Genomic DNA, 19,486 nt, shown 5'->3' with positions numbered 1-19,486 from the left:
ACACACAAAAAAGCAACAATTCTGAGTACAGATATGTTATATTGTAGGTGCCAAGGTAACATGAAGGAATTACCATTAGCAAACAGTTGGAGAATCTCCAAGGAAGAGTACGAGAGGGATGGAAATGCAAGGATAATAGCACAGGTGAAAATTACTTTGCTAGTTGAAACAATTATCATTACTGAAGACATTGTTTGAATGAAAACTTCAGTAATATGAATTGTTTTGTGAATTTAAATGTTTTGTAAGGCTAAATAATCCTAAACAGGTTAACTTTCTCTTATTTTAATTGGTTACATACAGTATACAGAACAAAAATCCCCCAGAGTCCTTAGCTGTGGTTCTCTCCAAACCAGCACAGTGTGAGATCTCTGAGAAGAGACAGGGCATGGCTAGTTCAGGTCCCATTAGTGCACAATTCCCAGTTTTAGCTGTGAAGCCACAGGGAATGCCATTTAGTTTGATGGAGAGCTCTTTCATATCAAAACATTTAACCTTCACATGTTACTTTGAGTTAAACATTTTAATGTTTGTTTTCTCAAGGTTAATTGGTAGTAACTGCAAGTATGAGTAAGATTTCTTCTACCATCAAAATGCCAGATTGTTCTTTTTTTCTTTTGTGTTCATGGAAAGGTAAACTGAAGTAAGGCTGAAAGGAAACCCAGAGAGGGCAACTGAACTGACTGTTTACATGCATGTTATTTCACAGGCCTTTATGTTACAGTCACTTGGAAACACTATTCCATAACATTCAGGCTTCACATTTAGTTTTCCTTCTTATACTGGATACAGCATTTCTGAGAGCACATTTAATTTTAATTTATAAACAGCACAACAAAGGATACCCACTTGTTGTATAACAACTCTGAGCAGTTTTATCAATTTAACTGATTTAATAATAGAAGAACTGTAGAAGTAATGCAGTACCATTGTGCTCAGCAAAACAATGAAGCATGTTCAAATCAGTCTTCACAATGCCTTAGAATGACAGCCTCATGTTCACTTAATCTAGGCCAACTTGTGATCTTTGGTTAACATGGAAGCAAAATAGTTTAAAACAAACAAACAAACAAACAAACAAACAAACAACCATAAACAATTTAAAACAAACAACCATAAACAATTTAAGTGTTATGCTGAAGTTTTAAAATGCCCTACCAATGGCATAATTCAGAGAAAAGCAACTAATTTTACACTCATGAAACTAAACTGAACATGCATTCGACTTCTTCACCTGAACCTTTTTTTTGCTTAGGTTTTTTTTTCTTTCATGGGTAACAATCATACAATACACTCTATAGTGTATCAAGATATTTTGTGATTTGAAAGACTTATAATGTAAGAAGATATTTCAAATATGTTCACTTGGATATTTCAATGAATTTCCAGTTAGCCATAAATAGTTATGAAGTGAAAGTAATTTTATCAAAATTCGATTTAACAGCCCTTGTAAAATATAAAATGAGTTAAATTCTTGCAAGAGGTAAAAAAAGGTCTCCACTGATGGAAACATTTGTATTGGCAGAACATCCCTGTTTTCAAGAGTCAGTTGAAAGAAAGCAAGTGTTTTTCTTTCAAGTATTGCTTTGAATGAATATAGTGTATACCGTAAATATCACTGATATACCACAACTGTGCATTTGGACAAGGCATATAACAAAAGATGGGGAAATGAAACTGGATGCTGTACTCATTGAAAGACCACATACTGTAAGAGGTAAGGACATTTATTGATGCCTTCCTTCAAGTTGTGGAAATGTTTGATCTTTATTTTCAAAAACATGCCTCTTCTACAACAGATGCTGCATTAACCATCACCATTTTCAGCTTTGGCGAGAAAGCACTTGTCCAGGAAATTACCGTCATATCACCCATTACTTACTTTTAATTGCAAATGAGTAGTTCTAACTCATTGTGAGACTTAATTGACAAGGTGATCAAAATTTCTTATGTTCATCAGCTCCCAATCACTGTCCAGTTTGTGAATTGTTAAAGTTATAATTGAGATAAGATGGTTCAGACAGGAGAATATGCCTCTGTTGCAACATCTGGCTTTTCTCAGACATAGAAAATGATGATTGAATGGGATATATTTTATTTTCTGTGGAAAACTACATGGTGCGTACTGTAAATGAACAGAATGTGTCAAGGAAAGCAGAAAATCTCTCTGTGCAAAAATGTAAGACAATTTAGCCAAAAAGTGCACTTGCTCATTGATGAACTATGCAGCATGGCTGAATGAGCTTCAGACTTAATTTACACAATTCTTCCAGGAGAGCACAGGATCTCTGTTCTATTTTTACCTTCTCTTTTCTGTCAGGAAAATAAAAAGTTAGGGGTGGTTAATATTACTAAATCACCAGCAATTGGACTGCATTGCTCTGGTGATGTTGCCAAATAATACGTTCTAAGCACCTTATGACAGTCTTCAAGCTGAGAATTCTATTCAGGTCAGAGCAGTTGGTGCAAGGCCTTTGTCAACCCTTGTATACAAATAAAGGAGCAGGCAATGATGCAAATCTGGAGGACCAGTTCTTGTGCTGTGTGCAATAAACTAACCTCTACATTTCAGCCCCTCAAATAAAGCAGTTTTCACATTGACACAAATTTCAAGCACTTTTAACTATTGTGGCATTTTTATATCCTAAATGCTCTAAATCAAACTTTTCTAATTGTTGCAAATGTTTCAAAGCACGTGGCAGTGCAGGTATGGGATTAAAAAAAATGCTGTCCAGAGTGTGAGCAATACCTTGGGAAGTTTTGTGCACGGTTCCTTTCTTTTCATTCCCACAGCAGAGAAGGTCCCTGCTTACAATCTGTTCCCCACAGCACTGCTTGTGAAAGCCATCATGGAGGGTTTCTGCACAGCAGATCTGGCTGCCTGTTGAGTCATAGGGTTTCCCACCACAGCAAAAGTTCCCCATCCCAATGGAAACACGGACTTGGTCTTCATCAGGACAACACACCTCCCCTGGAAGAAAATGACATGACTGTATATACTATATACTCATTCGAATTGAAATATAACATGATTTTGATTTTGATTTAGCTTTTAGGGTCTTTTTGGCAGAATTACCAACTTTAAAACCATTTGCATCAATTTACTTGAATGCCTCTCTACAAATATATAGCATTTACATACACTAAAATAAAACATGTAAGAGAATAAGCTCTGAAATACCTTATTAATGTCTGAATTAAGTGCCAAAAGATATAGTATTTCAGTATCAATCAACATGATGTTTAAATTGTGTACTAAATTTTTAAAACCACTGTTTTTTAAGTGGGATTCTAAAATTATTTTTTTCTACAAATCTGTAATTTAAACACTGCACATTAGATTTTAAGAAACTTTATATTTTAACATAACAGCATATTTAATCATCCTTAATGACACATGCTACTGATAATAAGACCATTTCATTAATTTAGGCAATACTTTTATCCAAGGTTACTCACTGTAAGTGAGTGAGTCAAAGGAAGCAATGAACTATAAAATACTGTATCAGCAGTGCAAAATGCACAAAAACATGCACAAAATGCACAAAAACAGTAACTTATGTTACTTCAAGGGCCACTATTTGGGCATTATAGACATGTTAATTGAATTTGTCAGCATCTTTGAAGAATGTCATTGTACGCCTTCTTCATTTACTTTAACTAGCATAATCTAGGCACATTTTTAAAATCCACTTCAAATGTGTTTAAACATTTCACATTGCCCTGTGCTACAGAAGGATAATTCACTGAGCGCAGACAAACCATCTGCTAATTCACTATGACCTAATTTTATGAAGTAATTTATACTTTTTTAACCGTGACAATTTGTTGCATTGCAATTTATTGCAAACTCATCGTATTTAGTTTCTACCCATATAATTAATCTCAGTTCCTTTGCTGATCGCTTAACAATTACTAATGACTTGAAGAAAATAACAACAGGTGAGGATCCCCAGAGGTTACATGGTCAAGGAAAATGCCTGACTCTTGTTGTAACTATTCCAGATTCAGTTTAGACTCACTTTACCTGGTAAAACCTTAACATAATATCCTCCACAGCACTGATAGTGAGGTTGGGGCGTAAACAGATGACCACCACAGCACACTGTTGAGGAACTGTTTGCAGCTGGGATGTATTTGTCTTTGCAACACTGATAGCCAGCTTTACTGTTGTATACAACTCCACTGCAGCAGACCTGAAGAAAGATGGACAGTTTTGTGTAAATTGAGTTACAGTAAAAAATGTGAAGTTGGCATGTCTTTTTTTACAAAACCTCCATTTGGATTAATGCTGGGGAGAACAGCACAACCCACAAGCATCCTCTGAAACAGTCATCCTCCTTTCTTTCTTTTTGCCCAAGAGGCCAATGCATTCAGCACTGCTGTTCAAATAAGGCAAAATAAACTGAAAAAAAGATAGATAATGGTAACCATTTACTCTGTGCAAAACCACTAACTTCCTAGTTCTGGCCATCTTTTTTTGGTAGAGATCCTGAGACCTAGAGTTCATTGGAGTTTTGGAGATCTAGTGTACAAAGTTATTCTGATGCATCTGAAAGGTCTGCATCAGGAACCTTCTGTTGCCAGGATTCAATCAAACACTTTCAGGTTACCACACTGTTCAAAAAGATCATTTATACTCCTAATGGCAAAATAAGAAAGCATGAAAATATTTATTGGGGCTCTCAGATGATTTTGCAACATCAATATTGATTGTTTTTAGGGACCAATACAACAGCAATAGTAACCATTATAAGAGTATGGACCGTCTAGACCATAGTAGTCAGATTAAACCAGCAGTGTAAAACTGGACAAAGAAAAAATATATATAAACCACATTGAACACATTATTAAATTATTTAAGCCCTCCCACCGAAATTGAAAACAAAATGTGCATATTCCTTATGATATGTTGATGACATAATGGAAATTTACAGAATGTTAATTCAACAAATCAACAAGGTAAGAAACAAATGTGCTTTCCCATAAGTGCTGCTTCTGTGTCTACTGTACCTCCTTAAACATATCCATTTTTTATGGTTTTATATTACAATGAAAAACATGTCCTTCTATAAAGTCATGTGCTTTGCCTTTGTCTCCCTCATGTATTATTGTCAGAACTGGATACAGGGGACATTGTGGTCTGTTCACAACTGCCAAGTTGGCTTACATTCAATAACATTAGGGTTGCAGCAATTGTGGTAGACAAGTTAATCTGTTTACCGAGTATAACTGTGGACTGCATTACATGCATAAATAACACCAGTCAAAATTTGCATGCTTCTCTTATGCACTGGTGAGGTATATTTTTTGACTGTTTCTTTCATAAATCTGATCTGATGCCACAAATCACTTTGTTAGATGTGTGCCTTTCAGAAATTTGGCTGTGATCAAAGAACATTGAAGTATTGAATACAAAGCCTCTTTCATGGAACTTTAGAGATAAAGTCCTTTTGCTCAATGTTTTAAGTAACGGGAATTCAGAGACAAATACAGATATAGTAATAAGCTAGCCCTGGCTCTGCACAGCTCCAATCCAGACAGTTTTAGACGTTTTTGTTAATCATAAATGATGATGCTGATTGTTTGAAACAAATGTTTCTGATGTTGAGGTATACAGAAACTAAATAACAAAGAGTGTGATAGTTAACTAAGGAGAACCTGAAAATGTGAAGAGGAAGTGGAATGCAAGGAAGTGAGAGAGGCTAATTGTGGCGTCTATAGGTTTTTGGGAAGGGATGTCATGAAGGATTTTGGGTTAGAATAACAGAGCTGAAGGAGAACATGGTTTCTGTCATCCTTCCCAACCTTAATTAAAAACTCTAACTTATTAGCATGTCTTTTATTAGCATGAAAGGACAGAACCACATTTTATTATGTCAGTGAGAACATAATGTCCTGATAAAAATAGGCACTATAATTTAAGGAAACTAGCTCATGTTTTGCCATCTGCTGGAAAATTTGTAAAGCACAAGTGTGAGGATTTACTGTATACTAAGCTTCCGTTACCTGTGTCAGTGAGGTTGTCAGAATGAACTGCACTTGGCAAAGCAGATTACTGTATACTGTATGTGTTATGTATGGTATTATTACAGTATCATCCTTAAAGCAGATACCTTAGCTTCATCTATGAATTAATGTTTGCAGCAGAATCATATTGGAAGTATTTTGTTTTTCTGTTTTATTTTAGCTTATGTGATGCCATGGGGAATGGCCATCACTTTAGGGCATGAAACCAGCATGTCCACATTGCCTGACACACCACTGACAGCCTGTTGGGGAACTTTTTTCTCTCTATTTCTCCAAACATACACCCACTCTACTCCATGAGTGGTGTTGTTATATGGTCCCCTCACTGGTGCATAACCATATACCATTCATGTTAAGTTCTCGGAGCCCTCGGCTCACAGACACTCAGGCTCAGAGACTCCTGCTCATTCAATATGTACCTCTGTTCTTTTGATGACCTCTGAGATCATGAACTGGTTCACTCACATCACTGAGCCCTTCACTTGCTGATGCCTGGGCTCAATGAACCTTACCTCTGGTTCTCTGTCTTTTATGCTTGTCCCTTTCGGGAAAAGCAGTGGAAGACCCTCAAATGGTTGCTCCCATTTGGCCAGACCCTCTCTACCACCTCCTTTACCTTACCAGTAGGCCAACAGGGCAATAGACAAGTCTGGTATTCATCTTGAGTCTTTCTTGCACTTTAAGGACATTTACTCACTTTACGAGCCACCTACATGGAGCCTCTTGTTCCCAGCTTTCACATACGGAGCCTCCTGCTCCCTGGTCTTTTTGGACTCATCTTTCTAGGAGCCTTTTGCACTTCTGCTTTAACTCTCCCTCAATAATATATACTGGTTCTCTCACTGCCAGTCAGCCCTTAGTCTTCCAGGTCTGCTTTCCAGCCATTTATGTATCTATTTGATGCCACCAGGCCAGGTCTCACACAACACTCATATCAATTTTCAACACCCCTTTAAACCCTTTACATTTTTCAGTTTATTAAATTATATTGAAAGTATTCAATAATTAACTGTATTTAGGATTTAAATTTGTTTCTTTCCTACTTTCAGACTGTAAATACACAACTACCAATAAAGAAGAAACTATCTGCACTGAAAGTACAATCAATAGTAAATTAATTGCTTCACAAACACAATGAGCCTTAAAAACACAAAAAATGTGCTTGATTCTGCCATTCATTTATTTATTATCAACATTTCAACATGTCTTTTCTGTACCTGATTCTCTGGCTGATAGCACAAGCTCCCACATATGTTTTCATTTATTAGGCATTCTATATATAAGCACTGCCTTCCATTTTGTGCTGCTTGCACCATCAGTGACTGTTCACAGGATTGCACTTTCCTCCTCCTCACTTCATAACCCAGGATGATGCCGTTGGGTCGTCCTGGTGATGTCCAGTCCACCTGGAGAGATCTAGAAGCAGACACACAGGAGGATTCTGAACAAACACAAAGCAAGCAATGTGCTTTCAGTATCTCCCACCAAGCATTTTACATGGCGAAAATCATGCCCAGGTTCATACCATCACATTAACTTCTTTTAGATATACTGTATGTCTCTGCTTTGCAGTGCAACAACAATGCTTTTGTTTATAGTTACATATCTTGTAAACTGGCATATGGGCACAACTTAAGGCTCAAAGGAGTGAAGCAAAGATGGCAGCAATAGCACACAAAAGCAACACCATTTTTCTGTAATGAAACATTTCGTTGGGAGACTGTCCTAAAGAAATAAAATGTGATAAAATGACTATAACAGTCAGTAATGACATTTACTGCAGATTAATTAATTGCCCCTAAGAGTTATAACCAACATAGAGCATTATTTCTGTTTAATTCAAAAACTGAAAAGCAGCATGAATGTGCATTGTAAAAAAAATTACACTTCTATACTTTTGTAGTATAATTCATAGTTTTGAAGCATATATCTTGCAGAGAGCCCTCAAAGATACTGTAAATCATTAATACTGGCTGTTTTACAATACCCAACTCACGCGTAGCTCCATTAAAATTTAGGAATATTACAGAAAGGCAGGTAATACCCTTCAGCATTATACACAGCTTTTCCATTACAAGAGCCAAGACCTCTATGTTCTCCATTAATATAGTAAGATGCTTTTGGTCATGATTTAAGGAGCTTGTTTGAATTTTACTCATTATTTATGTCTTCTAATTACATTGTTTTTACATGCTGAGTACTCCAGCAGAACGACATTCAGTAAATTGTCCTCAATATGCTCATGTCACAGCTTTTTGTGACAAGAGAGTGTATAAGTTATGCCAGGGATGACTTACTTGCCAGAGCCCCATTGAACATTTGGGTTGAACTGGGACCAAGTGTAGCATCAAGGGCTTAGAGACCACTGAATAGCAACATAACTGCCGAGGAACTTGCCTTGTACAAGAGAGATGGGACAGATAGTGCTAAGAATGCATTACAAATGTACAGCTTAGAGACACATGACTAGCCTGTGAATTTAATTTTGGACCCCCATATGATGAAAAATTATGTACTGTACATTTTCAATAAGATGTCAATATGCCTTCTACAAAATATTCAGTTTTGTTTCTGAAAACAATGTGAATTTATTGCATCTATAAGAGATAACTTTCTTTTGAGACTCAATAAACAATTTATGTTATGTCTGTAAATCTCCTGGGTAGATGTTTAAGGTTCCTTAATTAATTTATGTTGGTTCTAATATTTTAAGAATCTGTTCCATTCTCAATTACTTTGATTTTAAAAGGCCCCACGATGAGTTAAATGCAAATTTTTCTTTGTCTGATTATGAATTCACGAAGAGTGACAAGGTTTCCCTTTAAATAAGAAGAGTGAATCATTTGAAGATTACCACATGCCTTTAATACACAAAATATCACTCATGATTACTCATAAAGTGTGTTCCTATAACAAATGCATTAGTATTATTTCACAAAAGGTGTCATTTCTGTCTGAAACTAATCCCTCACCAATAAAAATTGCAGAAATTCATATTCTACATAGGACCAAGTAAAGCCATCAGCTGCGGCACTTGTCATATTTCAATCAAAGCTTAAGCCATGCAGTGATTTTTTTGTACTCAGTCCCACATAGCAGAGGACCAGAATTAATGAATTAGCTATTGATTAAATTCCACTCTAGCAAATCTACCGTGGCAAATAAATGAACTGTTCAGGGCACATGTAGGCCACGGCCAGACATGTCAGGGCAATCGATCAGTAGTTAGTATTCTATTGGGATATAAGTACAGCAGATGATAATATGACATGCTGGGAAAAGACAATGCAAAAGCAGAGCTCTTCTCTGACTATATGGATTATGTCAAATTAGAGCACAAAGGCATTGTCCTCACTTTGGAGATTTTTTCCATTCACAACTTCACACAAGGCTCTGTCAGCATCAGTAGAAGAAATTGTGGCACAGACTAAATAGACTACTTTCCTGCAGGAAAACTACACAATGCATAAAATTTGTACGTGTACATACTGTATGAGTGTGTATAAAAAGATTACTAAAAAAGAGGCTTGTGCCAGCTGATGGAAGATGTGGCAGGGATCTTTCCAACATTTTTACTGCTGTACTAGGAAGACAGAATGAAAGAATTGTCAACTATGAAACTCTACCAGGATGTTGGCAGAATGAAATGTACAGTATAAGGATCCTTGATTGAAATAAACATTTTCTAAACCATAACCAGAGCTCAAACAATACATGAAAGTATATTAGCTGACTTTATATTGTAATAGGTTTTCCTAATATAATTAAGAAACAGAACAGGGTCAAAGTAAGTTTACCATAAGTAAACTTGTGTGGGCCAAGAACTTCCTGGCTTTTGGGCATTTAGTGACTAATGTCAGTGTAACGAACAGTTATTTCCGGACCCTATGCGGACGAGACAATCCGAAGAAGTGGGGAAACACTAGGGAAACGTAATGCAGGAATACAGGGCTGAAGACAGGGGGGCATGTCCAAGGTGCGATGGTGCACAGGGGAGGTGTGGCCGAGGCGAACAATCCAAAAGAGTAGTCCTTAGAGAGTATCCAAAACACAAAGGTAAGTCCAAAACCAGGAGATCCATCAAAACACGGAATTAAAACATGAAGGCCGGGTTGGAACCGGCGGACAGGGAACAGGAACGGGAACCAAGATTAAAACCTTAACGGGACCAGGCGCTTCCAGGTCCCGGACTCGCACGATACGGAAATCAGATGCAGAGCCCGGATGAGCGTCAGCGCCTGGCTTTTAAGGTGGGCTGGGAATAGGAAACAGGTGCACAGAATAAAGTCTCACGTGAAAGGGCTGGAGCACCCTTAAGGAGGGGGGACTATAATCGTGACAGTCAGTTGATTGGTGTCTCCTAGTTTGTAGTGACATCATAGAAAGACCGTCCCTCCTTCACTGAGCACTAATCCTCCTACAAAGCACTTAGGAGCTTGAAGAATGTAAAAAGATGATTGACACTTAAATGTTGAATGTTGGAGGAGTGTATCTGCAGGCCCTTCTTATTCTCCCCTAGCAGTAGTGAAGTCATACAGTAGCTTAAAGAGTCTTAAAATTCTTCCAGGCTCAAACTGGGTGGAAGTTCCATTTTTTTAATATAATTTTGATTCCTTTTCTAGAAAGATAAGTTTAAATGTCTTGGGAAAAGCAATTTTAATCATCCCAAGTTCTCAAAGCACACAGATACAGTACACTTGCCTTTTTGGACTACATAATTAGATTCTACGAAAAATTATATTTAAAAAAATAATAATTCTCACTACATTCATCATTTTTATTTGTATCCATGTGTATAATGGGTACGGTCACTTCAATTTCCATTTCTTTCCATGAAAGCTGGCATTAACCATCATGCGATCTACTAGCATAAACAAAATGTGTTTATTTGTTTAAAGTCTGTTAACTCATGACAGTTAAGAGATAACTGTTCCAATGTTGTAATGACAAATAAAAATCAGTTGACGTAATCAATAGATGTTGAGTGTCTGTTCCATTAAAAAAATGCCCCTTGGATCAGTTATTAGAACCAAAGGTATAGAGCACTTACAGTATTTTGCAGCTGAGATAGTTAACTCTACACATTGGCTAGCACATACTATGATCCAGAGACTGCCGGTTCAAATCTCAAAGTAATTGGCGGAGTGCTGTCACCAAAAGACTTCAAAAGCTCACTATGAAACAGTGATCCTTGTAGTTGCACTTTAGTGTTACCATTAAGAACCTTGTAAATTTTCTTACCTTGAACTAATGGTCTGTATGTACGGTACTGCCATTTCATCAGGTTCATCTTCCACTGTGGTTATCTGTGTTCCATTGCTTTTCACACAGGCATAGACAGTACACACCTCCACCTGATTGAAGAGCAAGGACAGAGAGTATATTACACAGTGTCATACTGAGTCTACTTAATTTTTATATGTTCATTCTTCAGTGTGTAGTACATCTGTTTCTTTGATAACAGCAACAACAACAATAAACAAAAACACATAATAGTTGATAAATAATTTTCTTACTACATTTCTGAGACAATGTTTTAAGATTAAAATCTCCCATGGGTGAAAAAGGTGTGAAAAAATTAAAATCTTACAGATTAGCAAGAGACAATTGCAGAATGTCCTACAGCAGTTTGTCGAGAGGCAAATGTTGAGACCTGAGACTGGAAATGTTCAGAAATGTCATACTTTTATGTGCTATGATAAATACAGTATGTATTTTTTAAGTTTATAGTGTCACATTTTGTACTGAAAACGTCCTATTTTTAATGAGCAATTTTGTAATTTAAAGTATGTTTTAGAAAGTTTTTTTTAGAAACTTTAGAATGTTCATTACACCTGCATGCAGATTTCTTTTGTGTTTTTGTGTATTCATTGTAAGACAAAAAGAGAAAGCATACTGTGAAAATGAATAACACAGATTAATATGGTAACTTTAACAACATTTATTTGTCCTTTCTGTCTTTTATTGTATGTTTTTCTTTTATGTCTAAATTGTATATACACAGTCAAACCTGTATGGTATATACGGTGAAAGGCAAGAGGTCCCTAAGTACAAATGTTCCAGGTAAGTCCATGCCAGTCTTGTACTGCTTGTTGTCGATGTACACATTATACTCTGTCACCACACCATTCGACTTCAAGGGAGCAGTCCAGATTATCCGAACAGCTGTGCTGTTGATGGTAACCACCTCAGGAGGGAAAACCCCCTCTGGTTCTGGAAATGAGAGTGGAAACAAATAGTAAACTCCAGGTTTCTTTACAGAGTGTACTATCCTAACTACAAGTAGTCCATCTTAAAATGAAGTTAAAGATTTTCCCAATGCTTTTAATTTACTTAATCTCACAATAGTTAGACAACATGCCTCAGTCTCAGAAAACTGTGCACCTCCTGCCCATGATGAATACAGGCTTATGACTGATATACTATAGTAGAGGATGACCTTTCATTCAAAATCAAATAAAAGGTAGTTCATACAGTATTCTGAGGTGAAAAGATCTTTAAAATATCCCAATGCATATTTAAAATATCTTTATAAAGGTATTTAAAATATTTGGATATTTATTTTTTAACATCTCTACTTCAAGGAAGAATCAGAATTATTTTTCTCTGTACCTTTGTGAAAAAAGAGAAAAGAAAATATATTTTTAAAGTAAAGGAGCAGTTGAAGGGATATCTCACTTGGAATCACAGATTGCTAATGTGGGACCCCCACCCACACTCCCCAGCATAACGCCAATGTTCGTCACCCACCTCAGCACTGTAGTTATCATTATACTATCTGAATACTGTCAATAAGGTAGTGGATTGGTTAGTGCTAGTTCTTAACACGTTACAATATAGTGCACAGCAATCCTTTAAGCAAAATAGTTTCTTTCTCTATTTTCATTTGAGAAAGCTGCAGAACAACTCTTAATGTACTCCACATTGTAACCCATTATTTTCTCAGCTGCTGCATTCCCAGTAGGGAGGGTTTGGGCAAATTGAATTATTTTTGACAGAGCACTGGGGGCTCTCACCAGGCTGCACTGTAATTGAGCCAGGGCATCAGGGTTAACAGCCCCCGTCTTCTCAGAAAGAGAGCCAAGGGATTTTTAATGTACAAACTCTCTTCACTTACCGAAGCTCGACTCACCATCTCATCTTAAGTTTGACGCCTCAGACTGGTCATGGCTACTTTCCCGTCAACAGGGAAAAAAAACGCCTTTTGCAGAAGTGAGCTTTTTCTGTAGTCTTTAAGACTATATTTTCAATCGATTCTAACTTAATCCTCTAGGAAGTTAGCACTTAAATTGCACTACAGCTATGAACACATATTTTAACATTTTAAATAAGGTGCTGGTGTTTTTTGTGTGTTTTGCCTTACACAGTACATTAAAATACAACTCTTCACAGAAAAGCACCCTGCATTGGCTCTACAGTGCTGAACAGCAGAATGTTGTGCAGCAATTTTGCTAAAAGACCATATACACACAAATTTTACACAAAACAAAACTTTGTCATGGATAGAGAACATTACCAGCTGAAAATGCTCTAATGAATATTTATTTGTGCTCTGGGTTGCATTAGGTAAACAGGTCCCACAGGGTAAACTGCGTTCTTATGCTCACTCAGAAGAAGCAAACAAGAACAAAAAGCTTTTTATTGAAAATTCATAATATAGACTTTGATGAATATAGTTGTCATGAAAGCTCACATTTATAAATCCTTGTGGGAAACTACCATTCTTTCATACATTATATCACACTTTTTTGGATTTTGACATCTTCATAAGATGCTTCATAAGATTCACATTTGCAATACTGTACTCTGTACCGTAGACATTTTTAAAATGTTGAGCAATGACTACATTTATCTGAATAATGCCTCTTTCCTTCAGGCTAACCAAGCACTAATTGTTTAATGTGATACTTTTCACACATATAAATAATTGGAAACAAAGCTTTATTAAAGCCTTTACTTATAAGAAAGTTCTTCAAGGAAAACCGTTAGAGTACCTTGTGTAAAACCACACTGAGATAATAACAAATGAAGCTTCTGTAGACTACCTCTTTGTTCTTCTAGTAGTAATACATTAAAAGTAGTATAGGTAAATATAACAGGTAAATATAACACTATAACACTATTGCAGCAAGGCTATTATTTATTCTTAGAACTAAATGTTCAGAAATAGTATTATAATGATAATCTTTCTTTTGGCTTGGGCAGATAAAATGCCCACCATAGACCACTATACCTGACACCATCACTAATCACCAATCACCAATCACAAAGCAACATAAAATTCTCTTTGTGGTTTTTGGTGGTCAAGACTGTGACCTCCACTGTGTGCATCAAAATTGAAACAACTAAGCTGAAAGTAGCTACTGGGTTTAGAGACCATACAGAATTTTGTCCAAGAATTCCTCTGCAAAAGAATATTTTTTGTGATGAGCTCCCAATTGTAGTTTCACCTAATCAGGGAAACAACATAGCTGTTTTAGCCAATACCACTGAATATTAAAGAAAATTCAGAGCAGCAGCTACAAATGCAGGGTAAGGAGACTTTCTACGTTTCTGCCCATCTAGATCTCATTCAAAGTTGGACTTAAGTCCTAAGACTTTGTGCACTTTCCATTGGAGAAGTTGACAAGGATTGGATAGCTGCGGCTATATCCAGCTATTCCTCTCCTTGCTGGACTTTTAAAATCTCATCATCTGGACTGCGCCTTGCAGTTTCTAATTCTGATCAGTATACATTCAATGTTCATATTCCAACCCTCAATAATTAAGCATTATTCCAAACAAGTATTTGTCTGACAAAGACTAGTTCAGAAAATTATTTGTGTTTGTGTGAGAGTAATTATTTAGCTGACTACACTAACCTAAGTGTTAAATCCAATGTATTCTAACCCCGTTTTTAGTGTCTTTGTAATCCCTGGGAGACTGATCATCAATTTGCTTTACATATAAATGTATTCTTGTATTTGTTTATTTTGAATGTTCTATTTTTGAATTAATATTGTATTGTTGGAACCTGTGTGCATATGTTACCATTGGTCTCATTGATTTCTAGCAGCCATAAGGAACTCCCTGAATTTACTGTCCCAAGTTCTAATTGTTTCAGTAAATTCAAAACACTACAGCACCTTGCACTTTTACTGATGTCAGCTACAGTAAAAGCAATCTTCAGCATAATTCAATCCCTATATTATTCCGTATAACAATAATAAATCTGTTTTTTTTTTCCAACCAAGGTGGTGCAGAATCCTCATTAGTTTTGTACATCAGAAATTGTGAATCATTTAATTTAAATGTACTCTACATACATTCTTTTTGTAATACTGTTTTCAATGCAAGACTTAACACTGAATATTGCGCTCATGGTTTGCTTTTTCAATTAGCACTGTTAACATATATATTGTAAAGTACCCGAAGATGATCTTTAAGTTCAACTGCAGTTGTTAAACCATACTGCCCTTTAGGCTGAAAGATAATGAAATTACCCCTGAAAGCACTTTGTTAAATGACCCGTAACCTTTATTTAGGAGGTAATGATTTTCTAATGTTTTTAATGCAATTTTTATTATGTGTATAAGATTAAACAGTGAAGTTTAAGTACATTTCTGAGTTGCCAGCTGTTTCTTGATGCAAATGTCAATTAAGCCATTCACTTTCTTGAGGAAACCCAAAACTCTGTTAAAATGTACACACATCCTTCCCATAAACTTCGAGGAAAAAACAGTTTGATGCATATCATTCATGTACAGAAATGTATTAATGAATTTTGAAGAAACCATGAATTTTACTACAAATAGAAACTCCAGTGAAAAGCTGAAAACTCCGGAACAAAAAATTATGTATGGTACCAAGCAAGGCAATTGAAAAAGTTCTAGACATGAAATTTGTAAATATTTAAGTTAACCACAGTTCTCTGAATAGTAACTATGTTTTGACCTGGTCTGTAAATTTTGCATATTCTCCTGTGTTTTTGAAATTCAAACAATATTATTACATATTCCTATTTTCGTAATTAGTTATCAGTATATCTATTATTATTTTGTATGTATTATTTTTAAATATGTAGTACCACAGGGACTAAGTTTTAGCAGTCAGAACTTATCAAAGCTAATATAAAAGAAAAAAAAATCCACTCATTTTAAATATTTTTTTTTTAATTCCTAATCTTTGCAGATATTGTGCTTGTACATTCTGCCACAACTCCTGTTCTGCCATCAAATTCCATTACAGTGTTAAACACTTTGTCAATTCCTTTCTACAGGAATTGCACTCCCTACTATTTTATTCAACTTTTTTGTCAATGTATTCAACCAAACAATTGAATACCTGAACTGTACAAAACAAACCCGGAAGAACCAGTCTCCAGCTGATCAGATTCTTTATGTAACCTCAGCAACACCCACATGCCTCTGAATGCTTATTTCTTTCACTACATAAGAAAGGTTGCAAATGAAAGTAGATCATTTAGACAATTTGATTTGACCGGTAATTAGAATTAAGTCAATTCAAAATTTCATACTTTACAGCCATTTCCTGAATGAGCCCACCTTAATGGGCTACTAGTGCCAGACACCCACAACATTTTCCTGTTCTCCATCCTGGATTAATTGCCATTCACAGTGGTTTCCATTTATTACCTAATGTCCTTGCTTCACTGCTGATTCTGCAATCATCCCCTGGGTTGACACTATCTATACCCTTTTAGGTTTTACACAAATGGATCCTCTCAACCCCCTTTGTTCTAGACTGAAGAGATTTAATTCCTTTAACCCATCTGTTTATGACAATCCCCAGAGACCAGGATTTTTCCTTGTTGCTCTTCTTTGTCCTCCTTCTAGGGCTGTAATAGTTTCTTATGAGGTATGGTGACAAAACTGACCAGTTTTGTAAATAAGCTCTTATTACTACCATGTAATTAATCAGAATTTCTCTTTGTTTATAGTAAATTCTACACTATTTGCTATATATTGTTCTCAGATTACGTTGTCATGATGGCCCGACAGAGGTGCCTAAATGAACATTTCCTTTCATGGGTATTAAACAGCTCAGAATCACCGATGAGATTCTGTAGGGTACAGATGCAGCCACTCATGATGCACATTATTTCTTCCAAATGTGGTACATGTAACATGGCGCTTAGCATTTACTGGCCAAAGATGATCGATAGGTGGCACATGTGGTGCTTTTGATATTAGTAAAATGATTGCTTCATTTAATTTGTTTTCTACTGTGTATGTTTAAATCCACTTAATATGAATATTTAATAAGGAATTTTACAACTAAAGAGAAATTATAGTAGATGAAAATATAAAAATGGAAGTGTAATGTAAAATGTACTGTACCTAAGGTAATCCAAATTTCAGCAACTAGTGATCAGGAAACTATTTAACTTTACATTTAAATTATGAAAAATATATTTCAAACATGCTATACTACTACTAATAAACTGTATTTTATATAGCACCTTTACAGGTGGCTTCTCAAAATGCTTTACAGAATGACATCAACAATAAAAAATACACAAGATATGCACAATGAAAATACATAATGAGAGGAGACATTAGATGGGAGTACTGAATACAGTAGGAGCTAAAAAAAACAGAACCAGCTAAGTAAGTAAAGCCTCTTCTAAAGAAGAAGATTTTGAGTTTAGGGAAGGTGACTCTCTGATATCATTAGGAATAGTGTTCCAGAGCCTTGGGGCATAAGAGGAGAAGGCCCTGTCACCCATAGAGTGTAGACGAGCTTGGAGGACAGATAAAAGACCAGAATTAGAAGTGCAAAGGTCATAGGGTGGGGAGTAGGACGATAGTGGCTCAGACAGTTACTGAGGTGCCAATCCATGCAGATCCTTATAGGTGACCATGGGGATTTTGAAGTCGACATGAAACCCGACAGGAAGACAGTGCAAGGACTCTAGGATAGGAGTAATGTGATCACTTGCATTAGACCTGGTCAGAATTTAAATTGTGGAATTTTGGCCATACTGGAGTTTGTTCAATGTGGCTTAAGAAACCCCAGAGAGCAGAACATTACAGTAGTCATTTCAGAAGAAGACAAATGCCTTGATCAGCTTCTCAGAAACTGGTAGCGACTGTTAGTGTCAACTTAGGATGTAGTCTGGTGATATTTCTGAGGTTAAAGAATGATATTTTGACAATGTGTTGCACATGTGAGTCAAATGTCATGTCTGAATAATATATCACCAATGTTTCCATTTAGACTGAAGCCCAAGTACAGTACCATCCACAGATAGGGTTACAGCATTGGCTTTACAAAGTTAATGGGGGCTGCCAATAAGCATGACTTCAGTCTTGTTACAGTTTAGATGAAGGAAATTTTGAGTCTTCCATGTTTTTATGTTGGAGATGCAATTACAGAGAATTGAGACAGTCACATCAGTGTCAGATTTGGTATGGATGTAGATATGAGTATCGTCAGAATAGAAGTGAAAGTTGAGGTCATGTGATCTTAAAAGCTGACCAAGTGGAAACATTGAAATACTGAAAAGTAGGAGGCCCAGTATTGAGCCCTGAGAACATCAGACTTAACAAGTCCAATTTCAGACGTAAATCCACCAAGAGAGACAAAGTGACAGCGATCAGTGAGGTAAGACTTGAACCATATAAGAGCAGTAGCAGAAACTCCAAACACAGTCTCACGACGGTAAAAAAGACATATTGGTTAACAGTGTAAAAAGCAGCACCAGAATCAGAAGCTATTTGAAGTGATCGTTAGTGACTTTGACCAGTGCAGTTTCTGCCTTGTATAGATACAGATGCAGCCATTCAAAGTGCGCGGTACAGACACCGCAGTACAGATACCGCAGGTAAGATGACACGCGATACCGCGGTGCGTGATTGGTTGACCGACAGGGGCACTCGTGGTCCGTTGGTCTGTCGTAGAAAGACTTACTGTAAACGCCTTTACTGTGCCCGTTGTAGATATTGAATTTTACCACTGAAGGGAAATCTTAGTAGCTGAGCATAAAAAGAATAGGAGCATACTGTAACGCGTGTGAAGGCCATAAACGATATTAATTTTGGAACGTAAACATACAGTATATGGCTGGTCTTGGTACTTTAAAGAAAAAAATACACACCAGTATTCCATTTCTCCCTAAACATTGTAAGCTTCGAAGTCTTTAACTAACGTGATACCGGAGTCAACAAGCATACTTTTAGAATTTGATTAAAAGGGAATATAATATGGAATCGCGTATCTAAAGAATTTAATAACGGTATGATTATATCCGTGTACTGCGGCAGGACTGTGTAAGGCTGTTTCGCCTACCTGATCATGCGAGCTGTCTTGTAGCCTACTGGTCTAGGTGCGTGACTACCAGCTGGCAGGTTGTGTGTTCGAATCCAGCTGGTGTTGGACTTTTCATTTTTATTTATTTATTTTTTAATCGCGTAACATAAACATATTAGCGTATGCAAACTGTACTGTATACACT

General features: G+C 36.4%; 1 protein-coding gene across 1 annotated transcript in view; it reads right to left on the bottom strand.

Moving 5' to 3' along the window:
• ush2a (Usher syndrome 2A (autosomal recessive, mild)) overlaps nucleotides 1-19,486 on the bottom strand; it is a 427,426-nt gene that overhangs the window by 117,849 nt on the left and 290,091 nt on the right. The window contains exons 46-50 of the mRNA XM_088624763.1: nucleotides 12,041-12,243; nucleotides 11,272-11,384; nucleotides 7,248-7,446; nucleotides 4,028-4,196; nucleotides 2,750-2,971 (exon numbers count right to left, since the gene is read on the bottom strand). Of these exons, the coding sequence (XP_088480889.1) occupies nucleotides 2,750-2,971; nucleotides 4,028-4,196; nucleotides 7,248-7,446; nucleotides 11,272-11,384; nucleotides 12,041-12,243 (906 nt within the window). The remainder of the gene's footprint in view (nucleotides 1-2,749; nucleotides 2,972-4,027; nucleotides 4,197-7,247; nucleotides 7,447-11,271; nucleotides 11,385-12,040; nucleotides 12,244-19,486) is intronic.

The sequence above is a fragment of the Lepisosteus platostomus genome, chromosome 3, assembly GCF_059453375.1.
Source record: "Lepisosteus platostomus isolate fLepPlt1 chromosome 3, fLepPlt1.hap1, whole genome shotgun sequence".
NCBI classification, from domain to species: Eukaryota; Metazoa; Chordata; class Actinopteri; order Semionotiformes; family Lepisosteidae; genus Lepisosteus; species Lepisosteus platostomus.
This window is presented reverse-complemented; position numbering and strand designations above follow the sequence as displayed.